Raw genomic sequence first — 22,531 nt, forward strand, 5'->3', positions numbered from 1 at the left:
TTTTCAGAGCTAAGTGAGGTGGTTCACACTTGTAATCTCAGCTACCCAGGAGGCTGAGGCAAGAGGATTGTTTGAGGCCAGGAATTTGAGCTTGAGACTGGCCTGGCAAGACCCTAGGAAAACAGCAAGACCCGGGTTCTAAAAAAAAAGAAAAGAAAAGAAAAAGCTAGGTGTGATGGCATAGGCCTGTAATCCTAGTTATTCAGGAGGCTACAGTGGGATCACTTGAGCTCAGCAATTCAAAGCTGCAGTCAGCTATGATCACAATGCTACACTCTGGCTTGGGTGGTAGAACGGGACTCTCTTAAAATCAAACAAACAAACAAAAAAAATCACCTTTCTCAGACTAGATTATAACAACAGTATAAATTTGTGCTCTACTGTCAAGATCATTAAACAAATTATTTTACACCAGGCTCATGTGTTGGCTTAGTCTAAGAAATAATTCATTTGGAACAACATACCCTCCCTTTATAAAAAAGAACTTCAAACCCAAACCAAAAAAGTCTCCCTAACATTTATAAAGAATGAAAATTCCCAAGCCTGGTTGGGACTAAATGAAAGACTAGTAGACCACAAATCTGGTAATGTAAATGTGATTTTTTATCCTAACGTTTAACCTCTCTAGATTTCATTTTTCTCATTATAAAATGATAAATTGCACTAATAATGACTTTCAAATCTTGCTTCTGAAGGATGCCTCAGGGTAAAAAAAAAAAAAGGTAAGATTAAGCAGGTAGACGCAGTCAGCTCCCCACTCCCACTGCCAGAATAGCAGCTCTACTTTGTAAATCCTGGATCTCTACAGAAAATTTCTGATGGGAAAGGTTCAGAGTCTAATGTTTAAGTCAGCAGACTTGGTTTCCTGATCTGTAAAGTGGCATCGTAATGTCTATTTCATGGGGCGGTTATGACATTTATATGAGAATACAAATGTCAGGGACCTAATAATTAAAAATTATGACTAAGTATAGAGGATTGATGAAAAACGTTAAGTATAGAGATGATTTAAAAATGCTAATGTTTGTCTGAAAATTAGTGGGCCCAGACTACATATGATTCAAAAAAGTGACTTCATGAGGAAGAGAAAGGAAACTAAAGTTGAAAGAATGTAAAATCTAATACATTTTCTTTCAAATCAAAAAGTAAAAACAAAACAAACAACAAAATATGACTTTATGTATCTTTTGGGAAAAGAGTGATTAAAAAGAACTGACATGAAGACTATGAAAAGTAATAAAGTTGGAATGGTTTTCAGAAAAGGGAAGATGTGCTTTTCAAACTTGGGCAGTTTAGATTTAATTCCATGGCCTAATTTCTAAGAGAAAGAACGAGGTTAGACTCTAGACCAGGTGTTCTCAACTAGGGACAATTTTGTCATGCAGGGGACATTTGGCAACGCTTAAAGTTATTTTTGATTATCAAAATTGAGACAGGTGCTATTGACACCAGCGGCTACAGGCTAGAGATGCCGCTAAGCTAAGCGATCCACAGACAGCCCCCCCAGAGAAAAATCACCTCCCCCAAATGTGAACAGGACCCCTGCCCATAAGCCCTCACCTAGAGGAAGCCACACTAGGATTTGGGTTCTCAGGAAAAATGCAGTTTTAGAGAATGTCAGAACTACTTGAATAGGGAGCTCAAAGATTTGTCTACTTCAATTCTCTCATAGTAGAGAAGAGGAAAATAAGGCTCAACAAGGTGAAAAGATTAAGCCCAGAGTCACACAGGAATCCAGTAACAATATTGTTTATATCAAGGAGTTGTGACAAAGGAAAGTGAGCTCTACAAGGGTTGTCTGGAAAGTAGCCAACCATGTATGGCTCTCATTTTTCTTTCTTTTTTTTTTTTTTGAGACAGAGTCTCAACCTGTCACCCTGGTAGAGTGCTGTGATGTATCACTCACAGCAACCTCTTGGGCTTAAGTGATTCTCTTGCCTTAGCCACCCAATTAGCTGGGACTACAGATACCCGCTATGACTCCCAGCTATTTTTTGTTGCAATTGTCATTGATGTTTTAGCTGGCCCAGGCTGGATTTGAACCTGCCAGCTTCGGTGTATGTGGCCAGTGCCCTACCCACTGAACTACAGGTGCCACCTCATTTTTATTATTATGCGGCTGGACACTTTCTGGACAGCCCCTTATATTAACTCATTACAAAAGGTACTCAGTAAGGACCTAAGCATTGACTACACGGTAGTAATAAGTAACAGTCCCTCCCACATCCTCCCCCCTAAAAAACCTTCCTTTCATGGAGCTCACTTTCTACAGAGGAGAAACAATAAATAATTCATACAAAATTTTGGTTGATAATAATTTATATGAAGAAAAATAAAGCAAGGAAGTCCTGCAAGCAAGTAGGCCTAGCACATTCAAAGCATAACACTGAGTCCAGTGTTATGAAAGTCCAGGGTGGCTGAACAGTGAAAGACGAATTCAATAGGAGACAGAGTCAGAGAGCAAGGGGAGGAAGATTAGATAAGGCCCTGTAGGCCTTTGTGATACTATTGGATCTTTCTTTAAATGAGACCTAAAGCCACTGGATTTTAGGTAGAGGAGTGACATTATCAAGTGGTATTTATGTTAAAAGAAACCACAGCCCAGTTCCTAGCACGATTAGACTTCATCTCCCTCAACAATCTAAAATTACCTCAAAATATGTTAATATCTGTGTACTTCAAATGGTTAATTAAGTATTCTGTTAAAGTGGACACAATGATGGGATACTCCACAATAATGGGATATAGCAGAAGAAGAGATTAAGAGGAAAGCCTAGTCCCCTCAATGAGAGCAGAAAAATGGCTGAGGAATCTTTGATCAACAGATTGCTTTAGTCTGTGTTTTGCTTTATTCTAAGTACTACCCTGCATTTATTAAATATGAGGTGCATTAATTATTTTATGTATGAAAACTGAAATATGAAAGTATGAAAAAAATTTTTAAATGGACAGAATTATCCAAAGGCAAAAGGATAAATTATCTTCAATGCATATTAGTCCACTTGCTTTATAGTTATTTATACCCTTTTTGTTTACTTATTTTATTATTTTAGCTTCAAAACAAGTCCTTCTATCAGCCTAGTAGATGAAGTGAACATTTTCACAACAGGATATATTCTCTAGACATAATGAAGTCCAAGTTTACCTGTCACAGAATTATGTACAAACAAAAACCTCAAATAATAAAGATGAGAATAATCTATTGCCTCATTTCAACACTTAGGTAGACTTTTTCAATTTATAAATGAAAGATGTAAAAAATAGGACCACTTTTTAAAGAACACAAAACTAATGTTCAGAAGAATAATAACTCAGTGAGCTGAACAACCAACCAACTGCCAGGATCTCTTCCACTTTACGATATACATCTCAAAAATGAGTAGCTTCCTAAATACACAACGTAAACCCTTGTACCTTTACAGTGTTGTGAATTTCAGAGGTCATTAGGTTTCTGGCTGCTACAATCACATCCTGGCACTTCTTGTTAGCAAAATGAGAATTGATGTTACGGGCATATTTCAGCAAATCTGTAGTATCTCCTTTTAAAAACCTCATCTCCTTTAAGGCATTTTCAAATTCTTCAGTGGATTGTATGATCTGAGAAACACAATAAAAATAAAGAAAAGAGTTATATATATATATGTTCTATTTTGAAATTAAAATTTCAAATCCAATGTCTGAAAAAGAAGGACCAAATTAGTTTTTGTTTTGTTTTTGTTTTTCAGACAGTCTTAACCCTGTCACCCTGATCAGAGTGCCATGGCATCATAGCTCACAGCAACCTCAAACTCTTGGGCTCAAGAGATCCTTTTGCCTCAGCCTCCTGAGTAATTGGAACTATAGGCACCTGCCATGACATCTGGCTAATGTTTTTCTATTTTTAGTAGAGACAGAGGTGTGGGGGTATCTTGTTCTTGCTCAGGCTGGTCTTGAATTCCTGAGCTCACCTGATCCACGGCCTTGGCCTCCCAGAGTGCTAGGATTATAGGCATGAGCCACCACACCCAGCCAAACTGATTATTTGAAGTTTAGAACAAATCATGAGTTACTAGTTATAAAAATATTATACATGTTTTTAGCCTTAAATTCATTCGAAAGAATACCTTCAACAGAAATTTCTGACTCTACTAAGTAAAGGTGCAAAGGTCTTTAAAATAAAGATATTTATTTTAGGATTCAAAGAAACACTAAAAACAAGCAAAAAAGTAAAATTTCAAATGATAGCTACGATAGTTGATCCAAGTATACAAGGATAGAGAAAATATACTTAATAAGAAAATTTTAAAAAAAGAAAAGAAACTTCCCCAATGAAAGAGGCAGGCAGCTAGTGCAAAAATGAAGTAATAGAGAATTTGCCTCTACTCCTTTTAACAATTTTCCTAAAGGTGTAACTAAAAAACAAAAGATCTCTAAGGAAAAACAAAATACAACAATAGGAATAGTGTTTTAAAATCCTCTATGATATCTCCACTCTTTTTTTTTTTTTTTTTTTTGGCCGGGGCTGGGTTTGAACCCGCCACCTCTGGCATATGGGACCAGCGCCCTACTACTTGAGCTACAGGCGCCACCCTCTTTTTTTTTTTGGAGTCTCACTCACCCTATTGCCCTCAGTAGAGTGCTGTGCTGTCACAGCTCACAGCAACCTCCAAATCCTGGGCTGAGGTGATTCTCTTGCCTCAGCCTCCCGAGTAGCTGGGACGATAGGCGCCCGCCACAACACCCGGCTTTTTTTTGTTGCAGTTTGGCTGGGGCCGGGTTTGAACCTGCCACCGTTGGTACATGGGGCCGGCACCCTACCCGCTGAGCCACAGGCACTGCCCTGATATCTCCACTCTTTACCTCTTCATATTGCTGTAACTTGCTGCTATTTGTTGGAATAGAATAAACCAAACAGTTTTTGATGAGGCACTCAGACAAGTCCTCCCAGATCACATCACCAAGCATCTCAGCCAATATAATTGTAGATGTTTTTTCCTTTTCCAGTTCAGGGTCAAGTGGTAAATCTGAATTCAAAAGAAAAGGTTTTAAACAAGAAACCATTTGCAGTCCTAATATATTCTTAAGTTTCCTAGTTTTCTAGAATTCTTTAATTTTAAGATGATGAGGAAGAAAACAAGCACAGATAATTCTACAGTGTCTCAACTGACTGCGTGGGACAAAGCATGACACACAATTATTATTATTTTATTTTCACTGCTCAAATGAATCATCTGTACTATATTACTGCCTGTGCTCTGTAACAATAAGACATTAAGCCATCTACATTATAACCATCTCATATTAAGCAACTGATCTGATTATATGACAAGTACTCAGAAGTTCTGAATTCCAATTTGAAAATAGTTTAAAATCCCACATCTTTAAAATGAATCAACACATTTCTTCAGCGCTGCATAGGATCTAAGTGTTTATTCAAAGTAAAATATCAAGAAGTACCTTACTTTAAAATATAATCTATGGTCTGCCAAACAGTATTTCAACACCTCCTCTATAATGTATCTTATAGTGGCTTTTTCCCAACATATTTTTAAGGGTATGTTTAGAATATCCTATAAATCAATTAAATAATAAAGAATGTAGAAGGAAGAGGAATCATACAAGAAACCAGCTCTTTTGAACCTAATTCTATTCACAAAGAAAGATCTCAGGGAGTTAAGAGCTTTAGAAGAAAGTAACCACATCTTACAACCTTGGGATCCCTAACAATGTCTACAGTCTAGGCCTTCGTTGTCCAATATGTTAACCACTAGTCACATTTTGCTGAGCATTAACACGTGGTTAGTGTGACTAAGAAACTAAATATTTTTAAATTTTAATTAATTTAAATTTAAGTTATAAAATAAAGCAGCAGTGTGTGATTATAAAGGGGCAGCACAAGGAAGCCTGTGGTGACGGAATAGTTCTATACTTTGATAATAAGTTACGTGAATCTACACATATCACAAAACGGCAAAGAACTACACATATACACACATGAATGCACGTAAAACTGGTAAAATCTAAATCAGCTCCATGAATTGTACCCATGTGGATTTCCTGGTTTCAATATTGCACTGTAGTTATGCAAGATGCTAACATTGAAGAGAAACGGGTGAAGGATACATGAGACTCTCTGTAGGTTCTGAATAAGAAAAATTTTTCTAAAGAAACAATGTAAAATGCTTTTCTGTTAATCACAATTCAGTGTTTTGATAGGACTCCATGTCACTATTAATGTTGTGTTGTTTCACATGTCAGGCACGAATGACGTTTCTAATATTTCACATAACACACTGCCAATCCAGTCACTGTTAAGAGTTTGATTTCAATGGGTTTTTTTCCTAAATGTCCTAATGTAACATTATAATGTGTTTATTTGAATATTTTATGAATACAGCACAAGTTATGGTAATACTAATATAAATTATAATAGGTGGTTAAATTGAAATACTTATTTTAATTATAATTGTTTCCTAGTTTAAGAAATTAATAATGTAATTTTAAATTTTTTAAATTAATTTTTTTAATTTAAAAACACACGGCATTCAGGCAGCGCCTGTGGCTCAGTGGGTAGGGCACCAGCCCTATATATGGAGGGTGGCAGGTTCGAACCCCGTCCCAGCCAAACTGCAACAAAAAAATAGTCGGGCACTCTGGCGGGTGCCTGTAGTCCCAGCTACTCAGGAAGCTGAGGCAAAAGAATCGCTTAAGCCCAGGAGTTAGACGTTGCTGTGAGCTGTGACACCAAAGCACTCTACCAAGGGCAATAAAGTGAGACTCTGTCTCTAAAAAAAAAAGAAAAAAATAACACAAGGCATTCTATTGATGCAGAATCAAGTAAGATGCAGAAGCTACTGGTACCACTGAAAGAGCAAAGGAAAAAAAAGACTGTAAGAAAGTGTATCCTATATTTTCACAGTGATTGGTAGCTATAATTTGCTACAACAGAGCAAAATAAAAAAGCTGTTTTTTATTTTTTAGAGATGGGATCTCATTCTATTACCCAGGTTAGAGTACAGGTGGCATCATCACAGCTCACTCCTGGGCTCTAGTGCCTTTAAATAGTTGGGACTACAGCTATAAGCCACCACACCCTGGTAGTCTTTTTCCCCATTTCTGTAGAGATTGGGGTCCTGCTATGTTGCCCAGGCTAGTCTCAAACTCCTTGCCTCATGTGATCATCCCTCCTTAGCCACCCTAAGCACTGAGATTACAAGAATGAATCACCATGCCCAGCTAAAAAAAATTAAAAAAATTTTTTAAGATAAAAAGTAGGGCTGGACACAGTGGCACAAGGCTGTAATCCTAGCACTCTGGGAGGCTGAAGCAAGGATTTCTTGCAATCAGGAATTCAAGATCAACCTGAGCAAAAGTGAGATACTTGTCTCTGCTACAGACAGAAAAAATTAGCTAGGCAGGTAGTGTGCACCTATAGTCTCAGCTACTTGGGAGGCTGAGGCAGGAGGATCACTTGAGCCTAGAAGTTTGAAGTAAGACTCTGTCTCAAAAATAGACAGATTTATAAAAAGTAGACAATAAGAGACATTTTCAGCAAATTTATCAGAAATTTGATTAAGTTTCCAGCCAATAAGTAACAAAATTAGTTATCTGAAATCATAATTAAATGTTGAAAAAAAATGTGATTTTAACAGGATCTGAGCTTCTGTTCACCAGCTATAAAATGACATGGATTCTTGCACAACAAACAAAATCCTTTTTAGATGGAGATGGCAAAAGAAATTATCATTTCAGTTATAAAAATTATTAAGAATGAGGAAAAGACATTTTTTTAAATGTGAAAGATCTTCAATGAAATCACCACAGAATATTGTCCACAAAATATAATATCTAGTAATATCAAAGATCAATTGATTCAATTTTTTAAAATTGCAAATACTTTTCTTCAGCTTTAGATAATACTTTGAGTATACTTAGTCTAAAATGACTTCCAAATTATACTTAGTCTAAAATGACTTCCAAAGAAATACTGTCAATTCACAGCTAAAAATCAATTTTGCAGCATACTTTTAATCATTTACATCTGTCAAAGAAGAATTTCAGAGCAATATGAAAAAAATCATTTTTATTACAATGTACAGTGTTTTAGTGCTATCGTATGCTTAAAAAAATCTGTATTTATTTATTAGAATTTTAAAACAAGAGACCAATGATTCCCTGACTGTTTCATTCTACTATATGATACATATTTGTTTTGTCCTGAAACAGACTCTAAAAAGTTTAAAGAATACAGCTATTAAAATCATTCAGTTTAGGCAGGGTGCGGTGGCTCACAGCTATAATTCTAGCACTCTGGGAGGCCGACCTGGGTGGACTGCTTGAGCTCAGGAGTTCAAGACAAGTTTGAGCAAGAATGAGACCCCATCTCTACTCAAAAAAAAAAAAAAAAAAAAATAGAAAAATTATCCAGGTGTTGTGGCTGATGCCTATAGTCCCAGCTACTCAGGAGGCTGAGGTAAAAGGATCTCATGAGCCCAAAAGTTTGAGGTTGCTGTGAGCTATGATGCCATGACACTCTACAGGCAACAGAGTGAGACTATGTCTGTCTCACTCTGAAACAAAAAAAAAAAAAAGAACTCATTCCGTTTATATACATGCAAACAAATCAAATAACCACTAGCTAATACACTCATTAAAAGAAAGAGAAGATAATAAATATGAACTTGTGTTCTTTGCCAATGCTCATTAGTTGAGTCTGAAAGAGATTTAGAAAGATTTACTACTCTCTTATTGTTAAGATTTTCTTGAAATAAAATAAAGGCTTGCCAAATAATCAAATAATCAAAGATAAAAATGGCAAGGTACTTTATGTTTTCTTACTGATATCATATTGCTCCTGAAGGTATAAGTGCGTGCATATGAATTTGCCAAATATACATACATATACATATTGCTTTGGACTGAATTGTGGTCCCCCTCAAAATTCTTATGTTGAAGCCACCAATGTGACCATATTTGGATATACAGGCATACCTCACTTTACTGCATTTCACTTTATTGGGCTTTGCAGATACTACTTTTTGTTTTGTTTTGTTTTTTTAAATTATTGAAGGTTTGCGGCAACCCTGCGTTAAGCCAGCCTGCTAGTATCATTTTTCCAATAGTACAAGTTTACTTCATGTCTCTGTCACCTTTGGTAATTTTGACAATATTTCAAACGTTTTCATTATTATACCTGTTAAGGTGATCTGTGACCAGTGATCTTTCATGTCACCATTGCAGCTGTTCTGATGTGCCACGAACCATGCCCACAGAAGACAGCAAACTTCATCAATAAATGCTGGGTGTCTTCTCATCGCTTCACTAACCAGCCGTTCCCCAAACCCCCTCCTATTTCCCCTTACTTCTTCCCCTCATTCCTGCTCCCATCTCCTAAGAGCGCCCTATTCCCCAAGACATAACAATTGTGAATTAGGCCAACTAATAACCCTACAATGGCTTCAAGTGAAAGAAAGAGTCAAACATCGCTCACTTTATATTAAAAGGTAGAAATCATAAAGCTTAGTGATGAAGACATGTCAAAGGCTGAAACTGGCCAAAAGCTAGGCCTCTTATATCAAACACCCAAGTTATGAAAACAAGAGAAAAGTTCTTGAAGGGAATTCAAGTGTTACTCTAGTGAATATATGAATGACTAGAAAGTAAAACTACCTAACTTGTGATATGGAGGAAGTTTTGCTGGTCTTAGTAGAAGATCAAATGAACCATAACTGCCATGGCTTATAAGGAGCTAAAAAGAAAAAAGTCAAAGCCTAATCCTAACTCTCTTCAATTCTATGAAGGCTCAGAGAGGTAAAGAAGGTGCAGAAGAAAAATTTGAAGCTAGCAGAAGCTGGTTCCTGAGGTTGAGAAAAAGCAGCTGCTTCCATAACCTAAAAGTGTGAAGGGGAAGCAGCAAGTGCGCAAGTAAAAGCTGTAGCAAGTTACCCAGAAGATGTACCTAAGATAATCGGCCAAGTAGTTTTATGAAACAATGGATTTTTCAGTGGAGATATTACCCCCTTATGGTAGAAGATGCCATCTAAGACTTTCATAGCTAGGGAGAAAAAAGTCAGTGCCTAGCTTTAAAGTTTCAACATAAAAGTTGACTCTCGGCTCGGTGCCCATAGCACAGTGGTTATGGCGGCAGCCACATACACCAAGGGTGGCAGGTTCAAACCCTGCCCTGGCCAGCTAAACAAGCGCAACAAAAAAATAGCCGGACATTATGGTGGGCACCTGTAGTCCCAGCTACTTGGGAGGCTGAGGCAAGAGAATCGCTTAAGCCCAATAGTTTGAGGCTGCTGTGTACTGTGACACCACAGCACTCAACCCAAGGCTGCATAGTGAGACTCTGTCTCAAAAAATAAATAAATAAACAAAATTAATAAAAGTTGATTCTCTTGTTAGTAGGGGCTAATGCAGCTGGTGACTTTTAAGTTGAAACCAATTCTCAGTAAGCATTCTACAAATCCTCGGGCTAAGAACTATGCTAAATCCACTCTCCCTGTGCTCTAGAAATAGAACAAAACCTGGATGACAGCACATCTGTGACAGCATGGTTTGCTAGAAATTTTAAAAGTCCACTGCTGAGACCTATTGCTCAGAAAAGAAGATTCCTTTCAAAATACTACCGCTCGTAGGCAAGGCACCTGGTCACCCAAGAGCTCTGATAGAGATGTACAAAGAGAGATGTTTTCACGCCTGCTAACACAACTCTCATTCTGCAGCCTATAAATTAAAAAGCAATGTTAACTTTCAAGTCTTACTACTTAAGAAACACATTTTATAAAGCTATAACTATCATAGACAGTGATTCCTCTATCTAAGCAAAGTAAATTGAAAACCTTCTGGAAAAGATTCACCATTCTAGATGCCATTAAAAAACATTTGTGATTCATGGGAGGAGGTAAAAAATAGCAACATTAACCATTTGGATGAAGTTGATTCTATCCCTCATGGATGATTTTAAGGGGTATAAGACTTCAGCAGAGGAAGCAACTGCAGATGTGGGAAAAACGGCAAGAGAATTAGAATATAAAGGCTGAAGATGTGAATAAATTGCTGTAATCTCATGACAAAACTTGAACAGAAGAACAGTTGCTTCTTATGAATGAGCGAAGAAAATGGTTTCTTGAGAAAGCAACTACTGCTGGTGAAGATGCCATGAACACTGTTGGAATGACAACGAAGGATTTAGAATTTTATAAACTCGGTTGATAAAACAGTGAGAGGATGAGAGAATTGACTCCAACTCTGAAAAAAGTTCTACTGTGGGTAAAAATGCTATCAAACAACATGGCATGCTACTGTGAAATCTTTCCTGAGAAGAATTCAATTAACAAGCCAAACTTCATTGTTGTCTTATTTTAAGAAACAGCTACCCCAACCTTCAGCAACCATCACTCTCATCAGTCAGCAACCACCAACACTGAGTAAAACACCCCACCAGGAAAAATTTATGATTTACCAAATTGTAATTTTTAAAAATGACTATTAGCATTTTTTAGCAATAAAGTATGTTTGGGTTTTTTTTTTTTTGAGACAGAGTCTATGTCACACTCGGTGGAATGCCGTGGCATCATAGCTCACAGCAACCTCAAACTCCTGGGCTTAAGCGATTCTCTTGCCTCAGCCTCCCGTGTAACTGGGATTACAGGCACCCACCACAATGCCCAGCTATTTTTTTGTTGCAGTTGTCATTGTTGTTCAGCTGGCCCAGGTTCAAACCCGCCAGAGAACCCGCCAGCAAACCCGCCAGCCTCGGGGTAGGTGGCTGGTGCCGTAACCATTGTGCTATGAACACTGAGCCAGTATTTTTAATTAAGATATTACATTTCTTTTTAGAAAATGATATTGCACATTTAATAGACCACAGTATAGTGTAAACTGACTTTTATATGCACTGGGAACCAAAAAATCTGTATGGCTCATTTTATTGCCATATTCACTTTATTGCAGTGATTTAGAAGTGAAACTCCAGTATCTCTGGGACATAGAGGACATACCTCTATGTCCGTTAAGGAGGTAACTAAAGGTAAATGAGGTCGTAAGGGCAGGGTCCTGATCCAATATGACTGGCATTCTCAGGAGAAGACACAGCAAGATGCAAGAGCACAGAAAAGAATTCCATGTAAGGATACAGAAAGAAGGCCATCTGCAAGATAAGGGGAGCTTCAGGAAAAACCAAACCTGCCAAAACCAGAAAAGCAATGAAGACAAGGGGAACTCAAAATTACGTCACTCAGGCCAGGCGTGGTGGCTCAGGCCTACAATCCAGCACTTTGGGAGGCAAAGACAGGAGGATCTTCTGAGGCCAGGAGTTTGAGACCAGCCTGGGCAACACCTTATCTTTACAAAAAATTTTTTAAACCAATTACTGAGGCATAGTGGCACATGCCTATAGTCCTAGCTACTCAGGAGGCTGAGGTGAGAGGATCACTTGAGCTGAACAGTTAGAGGTTGTCGTGAGCTGATACCACAGCACTCAACCAAGGGTAACAAAGTGAGACACTATCTCAGAAAAAAAAAAAAAAAGATTCAATTTGCAAAACGTGCGTTTTGATAATAACATTTAGTATACAGAGTAAATATGAGTTTTAAAAAAAACAAACAAAATAAAACAGTTCCTAGAACTTAGAGTTGCCCAGAGGCAGGATGAAATGCCTCAAGAGAAAGTAAGCTTCCTCTCTCTAAAGCTGTTCAGGTTAGCTATATGACCAATTAATGGAACGCTAGAGAGATTTTTCCTTTTTTATTAAATCATAGCTGTGTACACATTAATGCAATTATGGGGTACAATGTGCTGGTTTTATATACAATTTGAAATACTTTCATCAAACTGGTTAACATAGCCTTCATGGCATTTTCTGAGTTATTGTGTTAAGATATTTATATTCTACCCTTAGTAGATTTAACATATATCCTTGTAAAATGCACCATAGGTGTGGTCCTACCAATTACCCTCCCCCCACCCAGCCTTCCCTCTCCTTCCTTTCCCCATATTCTTAGGTTATAATTGGGTTATAGCTTTCATATGGAAGTGTGGGTGCTTATAAATTAGTTTCATAGTAGGGCTGAGTACATTGGATACTTTTTCTTCCATTTTTGAGATACTTTGCTAAGAAGAATATGTTCCAGCTCCATCTATGTAAACATGAAAGAGGTAAAGTCTCCGTCTTTTTTAAGGCTGCATAATATTCCATGGTGTACATATAACACAATTTATTAATCCATTTATGGGTCGATGGACACTTGGGCTTCTTCCATGACTTAGCAATTATGAATTGGGCTGCAATAAACATTCTGGCGCAAATATCTTTGTTATAAAGTGATTTGGGGTCCTCTGGATATATTCCTAATAGAGGAATTAAAGGATCAAATGGCAGGTCTATTTTTAGATCCCTAAATGATCTCCAAACATCTTTCCAAAAGGAATGTATTGCATTCCCACCAGCACTGCAGAAGTGTTCCCTTTTCTCCACATCCACACCAACATCTATGGTTTTGGGATTTTGTGATGTGAGCTAATCTTACTGGAGTTAGATGATCTCTCAAAGTGGTTTTGATTTGCATTTCTCTGATGATTAAGGATGATGAGCATTTTTTCATGTGTCTATAGGCCGTGCACCTGTCTTCTTCAGAGAAGTTTCTCTTCAAGTCCCTCACCCACCCTGAGATGGGATCACTTGTTCTTTTCTTGCTAATATGTTTGAGTTCTCTGTGGATTCTGGTTATTAAACCTTTGTTGGAGACATAACCTACAAATATCTTCTCCCATTCTGAGGGCTATTTGCTTGCTTTACTTACTGTGTTCTTGGCTATGCAGAAGCTTTTTAGTTTGATCAGATCCCAGTAATGTATTTTTGGGGGTCCTCCTCATAAAATATTCTCCCAGGGCTCAGCACCTGTGGCTCAAGCGGCTAAGGCACCAGCCACATACACCTGAGCTGGCAGGTTCGAATCCAGTCCGGGCCCACCAAACACGGCTGCAACCAAAAAAATAGCCAGGCGTTGTGGCTATTGATCCCAGCTACTTGGGAGGCAGAAGCAAGAGAATCACTTGAGCCCAGGAGTTGGACGTTGCTGTGAGCTGTCTCAACAAAAAAAAAAAAAAAAAATTCTCCCAGGCTGATTTCTTTAAGTGTTTTCCCTGTACTTTCTTCTAGTATTTTTATAGTTTCATGTCTTACGTTTAAATCTTTAATCCAGTGAAAGTCTTAGTTCATGGTGAAAGGTGTGGATCCAGTTTCAGTCTTCGACAGGTTGCCAGCCAGTTCACCCAGCACCATTTGTTAAATAGGGAGTCTTTTCCCCACTAAATGTTTTTAATTGGCTTATCAAAGATCAAATAAAGGTAAGGTGCTGGGTTCATCTCTTAGTTCTCTATTCTGTTCCATATATCTACCTCTCAGATTTTGTGCCAGTACCATGCTGTTTTGATCACTATCAATTTATAGTATAGTCTGAGGTCCAGAAGCGTGATTCCTCCTGCTTTGTTTTTATTTCTGAGTAATGTCTTGGCTATTTAAGAATTTTTCTCATTCCATATAAAACAAAGTATTATTTTTTCCAGGTCTTTAAAGTATGACAGTGGTGCTTTAATAGGGATTGCATTAGAATTGTATATTGCTTTGGGTAGTATGGACATTTTAACAATGTTGATTTTTCCCAGCCATGAGCATGGTATGTTTTTCCATTTGTTAACATCTTCAGCTATTTCTTTTCTTAAAGTTTCACAGTTCTCTTTATAGAGATCTTTCAAGTCCTTTGTTAGGTAAACTCCCAAATATTTCATCTTCTTTGGCACTACTGTAATAGGAATAGAGTCCTTGACTGTTTTTCCAGATTGACTATTGCTGGTATATATAAATGCTCCAGATTTGTGAGTAATGATTTTGTAATCTGAGACGTTGCTGTATCCCTTGATGACTTCTAAGAGCTTTGTAGTTAAATCCCGGGGGTTTTCCAGATATACAATCATATCATCTGCCAAGTGTGAAAGTTTGATCTCCTCTGACCCTACATGGATACCCTTGATTGCCTTTTCTTGCCTGATTGCAATGGCTAAGACTTACCTTACAACGTAGAGAGGCAATTTAAGCATCAGAGATATTTGGCATGAATCACCTCCCCATTCCTTCCAGTCTTTGGATGCTTTGTTTACACCTTTATTTCTTTTTTTTTTTCTGAGACAGTCTCAAGCTGTCACCCTGGGTAGAGTGCCATGACATCACAGCTCATAGCAACCTCAAACTCTTGAGTTTAAGCAATTCTCTTGCCTCAGCCTCCCAAGTGGCTGGGCGACAGGTACCCGCCACAACACCCAGCTATTTTTGTTGTTGTTGTTGTTGTTTCGCAGGCCCAGGCTGGATTGAAACCTGCCAGCTCCAGTGTATGTGGCTGGCGCCCTAGCCACTGAGCTACAGGCGCCAAGCCTATTTATTTATTGAGACATAATCTCACTCTATTGCCCAGGCTAGAGTGCAGTAGCCACATCACAGCTCACTGCAACTTTGAATACCCGAACTTAAGCAACCCTCCAACTCAGGAAGATTAGTAGTCGCTGGGACTACATGGGTGCACCACCATATCCAGCTGATTGTTTTCTATTTTTCACAGAGACAGGGTCTCAGACTTGCTCAGACTTGCTCAGACTGGTCCCAAACTCCTGACCTCAAAAGATCCTCCCACCTCAGCCTTCTAGAGTGCTAGGATTACAGGCCTGAGCCACTAGGCCCAGCCCTACAACTTTACTTATAGCTAATGAAAATAAAATTGTATTTTTCCTTTAGGTAAGGATCTAAGAATAAAAAAAAACTACTTTGGATTTCTGAGGTTTATGAATTTTTCTGAGGTTAAGAATTTTTCTTCTCTGTTCTCATTTTTAAAAAATGTTTGTAAAAAGAATTCCTTGCTTTACATATATTTTTATATAAATAAGTAGTATATGACTGCCAGGAAGGCCTACTAATTATTGCAGGATTTCTTTATTTTATACACAGTAAGAATGGTTGGCTGGGCTATTTAACAAGACCACTGAGAAAAGCATGAGGAAGGTTAAGTCAAATAGACTAAAAAAACAACAATATTAAAATTAAACACAAGAAAATTTCTTAATAGCAAGACAACTAAAAAAACTATTCAAGCAAAACAGAAACAGGCTATTTCTAGTGTCAATATGTAAATATCTAACCAAAAGGCTAAGCTGGAAGGTAATTTATTTCCTATTTAAACCTTGTTTGTCTATATCCGATTAATGGGGATTTTTCTTTTGAAATATGTAAAACAGCAGTTCATTCATTTCTATTTTTATAATTAAAGCAAAAGTCCCAAATGTAATGTTACTGGAAGTCCAGTGAGAGAAATGTATGCTAGAATTCAACTAAAATAATATTAGAAATCAGAATCTGGGAAACCACTTGTCAATCAATGTAGGGCAGAAAAGGAAGGCAAACTAGGCAAGAAACAAAAAGATCGTCAATTTACTCACTTCTGATCTTTCCTTCACTCTTAGCCATTTTTACTTTAAAATAATATTTACTTTTAAAAACACTATTTATATCACCAAAAAATAAAAGTACTGCCTTGGGGATACATACCTAGAAACAGTTTCTGGAGCACTTCCAGTACCAGCCTGATCTTTGCAAAAACATCAGATGGTGATGGATGTTCCGAGTCAGTCATTATAGATTCAAAACGAATGATGACTATGTTAGGCTGGTTTTCTATCACAGCATAAAGAAATGGACAAGATGCCAGAGGCTTAAGGACATACTTCAGCAGCATCTGACCTAAAAAGTCACATAAATACTCATCAAAAATCACTAAAAGCAAGTTCTATAAAGTAAGCATATCCAGAAAAATACAGATCTTTGAGCCTAATAACCAAAACACACATACTACAACATGACGCATCAACTATTACGCCCCAGTTTTTCCCACTGAAGTTTCCTACATTGTCTACAGGTTTTATTTAAATTATTCAAAAAACTAAATAAATAAATAAGAACTAGCTTCCTTTTTTAAAGAAAGGATCTAAGCCCTAAATAAAAAGGCCAATATTTATGACAATTCCCTTTGATGAATCAAGAGGCCAAAGTCTATATTAATACTCTCCAGAAAAGATGTGATAATCTTTTCTGCCAGGTCCTTAGCACTGGGCCTACAAAGATTCCATGTGAATGAAACAAAGTAACATTTTTTTTTTTTTTTTTTTTTTGTAGAGACAGAGTCTCACTGTACCGCCCTCGGGTAGAGTGCCGTAGCGTCACACGGCTCACAGCAACCTCTAACTCTTGGGCTTACGCGATTCTCTTGCCTCAGCCTCCCGAGTAGCTGGGACTACAGGTGCCTGCCACAACGTCCGGCTATTTTTTGGTTGCAGTTTGACCGGGGCTGAGTTTGAACCCGCCACCCTCGGCATATGGGGCCAGCGCCCTACTCACTGAGCCACAGGCGCCGCCTTTTTTTTTTTTTTTAAGACAGAGGCTCAAGGTGTCGCCTTGGGTGAGACAGAGCCTCAAGCTATCGCCTTGGGTAGAGTGATGTGGCATCACAGCTTACAGCAAACTCCAACTCCTGGGCTCAAGCGATTCTCCTGCCTCCGCGTCCCAAGTAGCTGGGACTACAGGTGCCCACCACAACACCCAGCTATTTTTTGGTTGCAGCCATCGTTGTTGTTTGGCAGGCCCGGGTGGGCTGGATTGGAACCCGCCAGCTGAAGTGTATGTGGCTGGCGCCTTAGCCGCCTTAGCCACAGGTGCTGAGCCCAAAGTAACATTCTTTTTACCAAATGATTTAAGCTTGGTGTGCAATTCTCCAAGGATAGAAAAGGCCAAGAGGACAGAACTGATGGGCGGCATAGGGGTCTTCTCCTCTTTCTGGGATTGTTCAGTGCATAAATGAAGTTCCGTTTGTAGGCAGGATTCCAAACTACTGGCATCTAAAAAAATGAGGGGAAATATCAGCTGCCTCAGCAATATAAGATGTTTCCGCTTCTATTCCTCAGAGCCCATTCTCTACTGAGATTCTTAATGTAGTCTTATTCAATATACTTCTAATGCAAAAAATATTAATTGTGACATACACGCCCTTCGCATCACTCTAAAACAGGAAATAACTTATCAGTACGTTCAAAGAATCAAACTGAGAAAGATAATATATCTACAAGAAATCCTTACTAAGTATATTATTTTGTTTTGTTAATTTTTCTAGGATCCTACTCTGTCACCCACGCTGAATGGAGTACAGTGGCACAATCACAGCAAACTGCAACTTCTAACTCCTGGGCTCAAGTGATCCTCCCACTGCAGCCCCTGAAGGGCTGGGTCTATAGGCATGCACCCACCATGCCTGGCTAGTTTTTAAACTTTTTTGTAGAAACAGGGTCTCACTGCATTGCTCAAGCTGGTATCCAATACCTGGCCTCAAGCAATCCCCCTACCTAGGCCTCCCAAAGCACTTGGATTACAGACAGGAACCAGTGCACCCAGTAACTGAATATGTAAGAATAAGGGAATGAAGGTAAGGAATAAAAAACGAGATCCTAGTTTCAAAGACCTCGTCTATGTTCTTTCTGCCAACATTTAAATGGCAGTGTGTGCCAAAACAAAGAATTCAACACATCTGCCATTTTCTTTTAATTTACTGTCTACCTGGAATAGAACCTAAAATTTTCTAGATTATTCCCTTCAAAATACGCAATATACATACACATATGGATATGAATTATCTGTGTACACATATATATACAAACATAATGTATTTGTAGAAAAAAATGAGTTATTTTACTCTAGGGTTATTTACTAATAATAAATACCAGTCATGCTGGCTCTTATTTTTTTTAAATCCAAAAATTCTTTTACTTAAAAAGTAAAAGCAATTAAGAATAGTATTGAATCCTGTCTAGAAGTTTTAGAATAAGAAACAGGCTAGACACTGATACTTCCCTTAACTGGAAAGTTTAGTTCCACTAAGTATTTGTATTTACATATGCACACTCATTCATAATGTATTTGGAGGCCCAACTGAGAAAGGGAGAAGGGGAAAGACTGTGAGATTTCCCATGAAATACACCAGATTTCAAGATCCAGAGTTGGAAAATACACCAGGTATATATAATGGCATAACCTTTACACAGACCCTCAGAAGTTTTACTCTCATGGCAAACAACACATCAAAGAGGACTCACATCCAGAGATGGGCAGAGGAGTGAAGCTAAGTAGCATAAATTAAAGCCAGGGCCAGAATAATCCTACTTCTTCACCAAGCAAAACACCCCCTATTTCATGATTTTGTCACCATCTTTTTCTCCAAGAACTGACAAAGTGTGAGCCAAACTGCTCCTCTACCCATAAGCCCACTGCCTTCCCCCCATCTTCTTTCCTCAGCAAGAGAGAGAATGGCTGAAGAGCTCCTTGCAGATTTCTAGCCAAAATAAACTGTTGAGATTAGAACAGGTATGGCCTACGAGGAGAAACAGTATGGTCTCAAACTGCTCCCACCTCCTACAGCACACCCTCACCACATGGAACAAAACCATTCAATCATCTTTCCTCACTTTCCCAGGAAAAGGACAGGAGGAAGGATGAAGGTAAGGGAAGTGCGGTGAGGGCACAGCAGGGAGCCAGAGGAGTCAGTTCTAAGAAAGCATCTTGCTTAACGTAAGAACTCAGTACAGAGTTGGAACCTTCTCATCTGCCAATACAAAATACTTAGAATATATTCAGACACCAAACTGGTTCAGGCAGATTAAGCAAAGCAGTCCACCTGAAGTCAGCAGCACCTTTTGATGGTGGGAACTTCCATATAATCAGCTTCTGCCACTCCTCTCCAAGGTGATATAGTATGTTCTGTTTCTGTATTGTGAGCTCCATGCTGAGAGATTTCAATATTTTTAAATCAAAGCATTTTCTGGATTTTAATAACTTCAAGCATTTCTGTGCCTAGTGGTGAAATGGAATCACTGTTAAACATTCCATCTGGAGTCAGGACAGTTAGAATACATTTTTATTATGATAAAGAATGCATGGAATACAAAATTTACAAAAACCAAGAACAGCACTAAGGCCCAGGCTTTGGAGAAAGCATTTAGTACCTCTTCTAGACGCTGAGCAGCAGTGACATACTTCTTCTCTGCTAGTGCACAATTGTACTCCTCAATAGCAGTAGAAAACTGAAAAGCATAATATTTTACACATCCTATTATTTCAAGTCTGTTTGTTTTTAAAATATGAAAAGAAAAAGAAACATTGTATAGTCAGGGGATATCCAATGAATAAGACCAATCAAAAAGAAATAAATAACTCACGATCAAAGCACAAAAGCTTAAGTTGAGTTTACTGACCTCTTGGAGCTGTTTAAGCAAACTTAGTACAACTGAGTCTCTTTCCAACTGTTGCTTCAAGTCTGTAAATTCAGCAGTTGATACATGAAGATCCCGGCGGACCTAATTCACACATCAAAAATAAGTACTGTTAAGTTATATCATATGTAAGAAATAAAACATTCTGGCTCAGTGCCCGTAGCTCAGTGGTTATAGTGCCAGCCACATACACTAGAGCTGGTGGGTTTAAGCCTGGTCTGGACCTGCTAAACAACAATGACAACTACAATTAAAAAAAAAAAAAAAAAAAATAGCCAGGTATTATGGCGGGCACCTGTCGCCCAGCTACTCCGGAGGCTGAGGCAAGAGAATTGCTTAAGCCTAAGAGTTGCTGTGAGCTGTGACGCCATAGCACTCTATCAAGGGTGATGCAGTGAAACTCTGTTTCAAAAAACAAAAAAAAAAGAAAGAAAGAAAACATTTACAACTAATCAATAAGCTTTATCAGGTTGAATTTTTTTCTTTAGAAACAAGAGCATCTCTGTCATCCAGGCTGAAGAGCAGTGGTATGATCATAGCTCACTGCAGCCTCAAAACCCTATGACCAAGCAATCCTCCAGCATCATTCTCCTAACAGGTGAGTGCCACTATACCCAGCTTTATGTTGCAATTTAAATGCTAACTTAAGACTGGTATAAAAATCACAGAACGTAGTAAGAAAAGGACTTAGAGGTCCACCTAGGCCCAACCGTTATTTATTTATCCTACACAAGAATACCCATTTCCCATCAACATGATATCCTCATGTCACAACTTAAGTAGGTACCTTTCACGAGAGAACTAATCCACCCAGATTACTAGAAGGGCATCCCCACTGCCAAGTGATAACTTATTCTACAGCTGGACAGCTCTAACTATTAGAAAGATTTTTTATGTTGGGCCTAATTTACCTCCCATTCTGTCCCACTATATTGGTGACTTTACATGATCAATTATTTCCTCTCTTCAACCTCTAATTCATTCACTCATTCATGAAATATACATTGACTGAAAAGCTAATAGTGCACGGTTTGTCCCACTAGATTTAAATGTTAAAAATTCCCCATCTTGGGCGGCGCCTGTGGCTCAGTGAGTAGGGCGCTGGCTCCATATGCCGAGGGTGGTGGGTTCAAACCCAGCCCCGACCAAACTGCAACAAAAAAATAGCCGGGCGTTGTGGCGGGCGCCTGTAGTCCCAGCTGCTCGGGAGGCTGAGGCAAGAGAATCGCGTAAGCCCAAGAGTTAGAGGTTGCTGTGAGCCGTGTGATGCCACGGCACTCTATCCGAGGGCGGTACAGTGAGACTCTGTCTCTACAAAAAAAAAAAAAAAAAATTCCCCATCTTTAAGAAAAAATTCCCTCCACCTCAGCAACCATCCTATTTCTCAGCATCTTCCTTATTTCTCTCCTCCCTCACAAACAGCTCCTTGAAATAGCAATTCAATGCCGTCTCTACTTTCTCACTTCTCATTCACTCTGCACCTCACTGTGATCCAATTTCTAGCCCACCATTCCACTGAAACTGTGCCTGTCAAAAAACAAAACAAAACAATCAACTCCTTGTTGCTAAACCCAAAGCATACATTATCGTAACAGTCATATGTCATTTAATGATAGGGATTCCCTTCTGAGAAATGCATCATTAGGTGATTTTGTCATCATGCGAACACTATAGAGTGTACTTACACAACCCTGGATGGTACAGTCTACTGCACACCTAAGCGATGTGGTACAGTCTGTTGATCTTAGGCTACAAACCTGTACAGCATGTTACTGTACTGTAGGCAACTATAACACAATGGTAAGTATTTGTGTACCTAAACATAGAAAAGGTACAAAAAAATTACAGTATAAAAGATTTTTAAAAAATAGGCAGTTACCATGAATGAAGCTTGCAGGACTGGAAATTGCTCTGGGTGAAACAGTGAGTGGTGAATGGACATCCCTGTACACTACCGCAGTCTTTACACACACTATACATTTAAGCTACACCAAATTTATTTTTTAAATAGTTTTCTTTCTTCAAGAATGAATTAACCTTAGTTTACTCAAATCATTTTAAACTTTTTAGCTCTTGTGTAATAACACTTAGCTTAAAACAGAAACATATTATATTGCTATACAAAAATATTTTCTTTATATCCTTATTCTATAAGTTTTTTCTATTTTTAATTTTTTTTTAACTTTTTAA

At 38.3% G+C, this 22,531-nt stretch overlaps 1 protein-coding gene across 2 annotated transcripts in view; it reads right to left on the reverse strand.

Moving 5' to 3' along the window:
- ZW10 (zw10 kinetochore protein) overlaps positions 1 to 22,531 on the reverse strand; it is a 44,037-nt gene that overhangs the window by 11,880 nt on the left and 9,626 nt on the right. Inside the window, exons 3-9 of one of the 2 annotated variants that reach the window (XM_053595334.1) lie at positions 20,324 to 20,425; positions 20,075 to 20,152; positions 19,763 to 19,922; positions 17,768 to 17,920; positions 16,578 to 16,769; positions 4,840 to 5,003; positions 3,415 to 3,597 (exon numbers count right to left, since the gene is read on the reverse strand). In XM_053595334.1, the coding sequence (XP_053451309.1) occupies positions 3,415 to 3,597; positions 4,840 to 5,003; positions 16,578 to 16,769; positions 17,768 to 17,920; positions 19,763 to 19,922; positions 20,075 to 20,152; positions 20,324 to 20,425 (1,032 nt within the window). The remainder of the gene's footprint in view (positions 1 to 3,414; positions 3,598 to 4,839; positions 5,004 to 16,577; positions 16,770 to 17,767; positions 17,921 to 19,762; positions 19,923 to 20,074; positions 20,153 to 20,323; positions 20,426 to 22,531) is intronic. The other variant, XM_053595335.1, reaches the window with a different exon arrangement.

Source organism: Nycticebus coucang, chromosome 6 (assembly GCF_027406575.1).
Source record: "Nycticebus coucang isolate mNycCou1 chromosome 6, mNycCou1.pri, whole genome shotgun sequence".
Taxonomy (NCBI): Eukaryota; Metazoa; Chordata; class Mammalia; order Primates; family Lorisidae; genus Nycticebus; species Nycticebus coucang.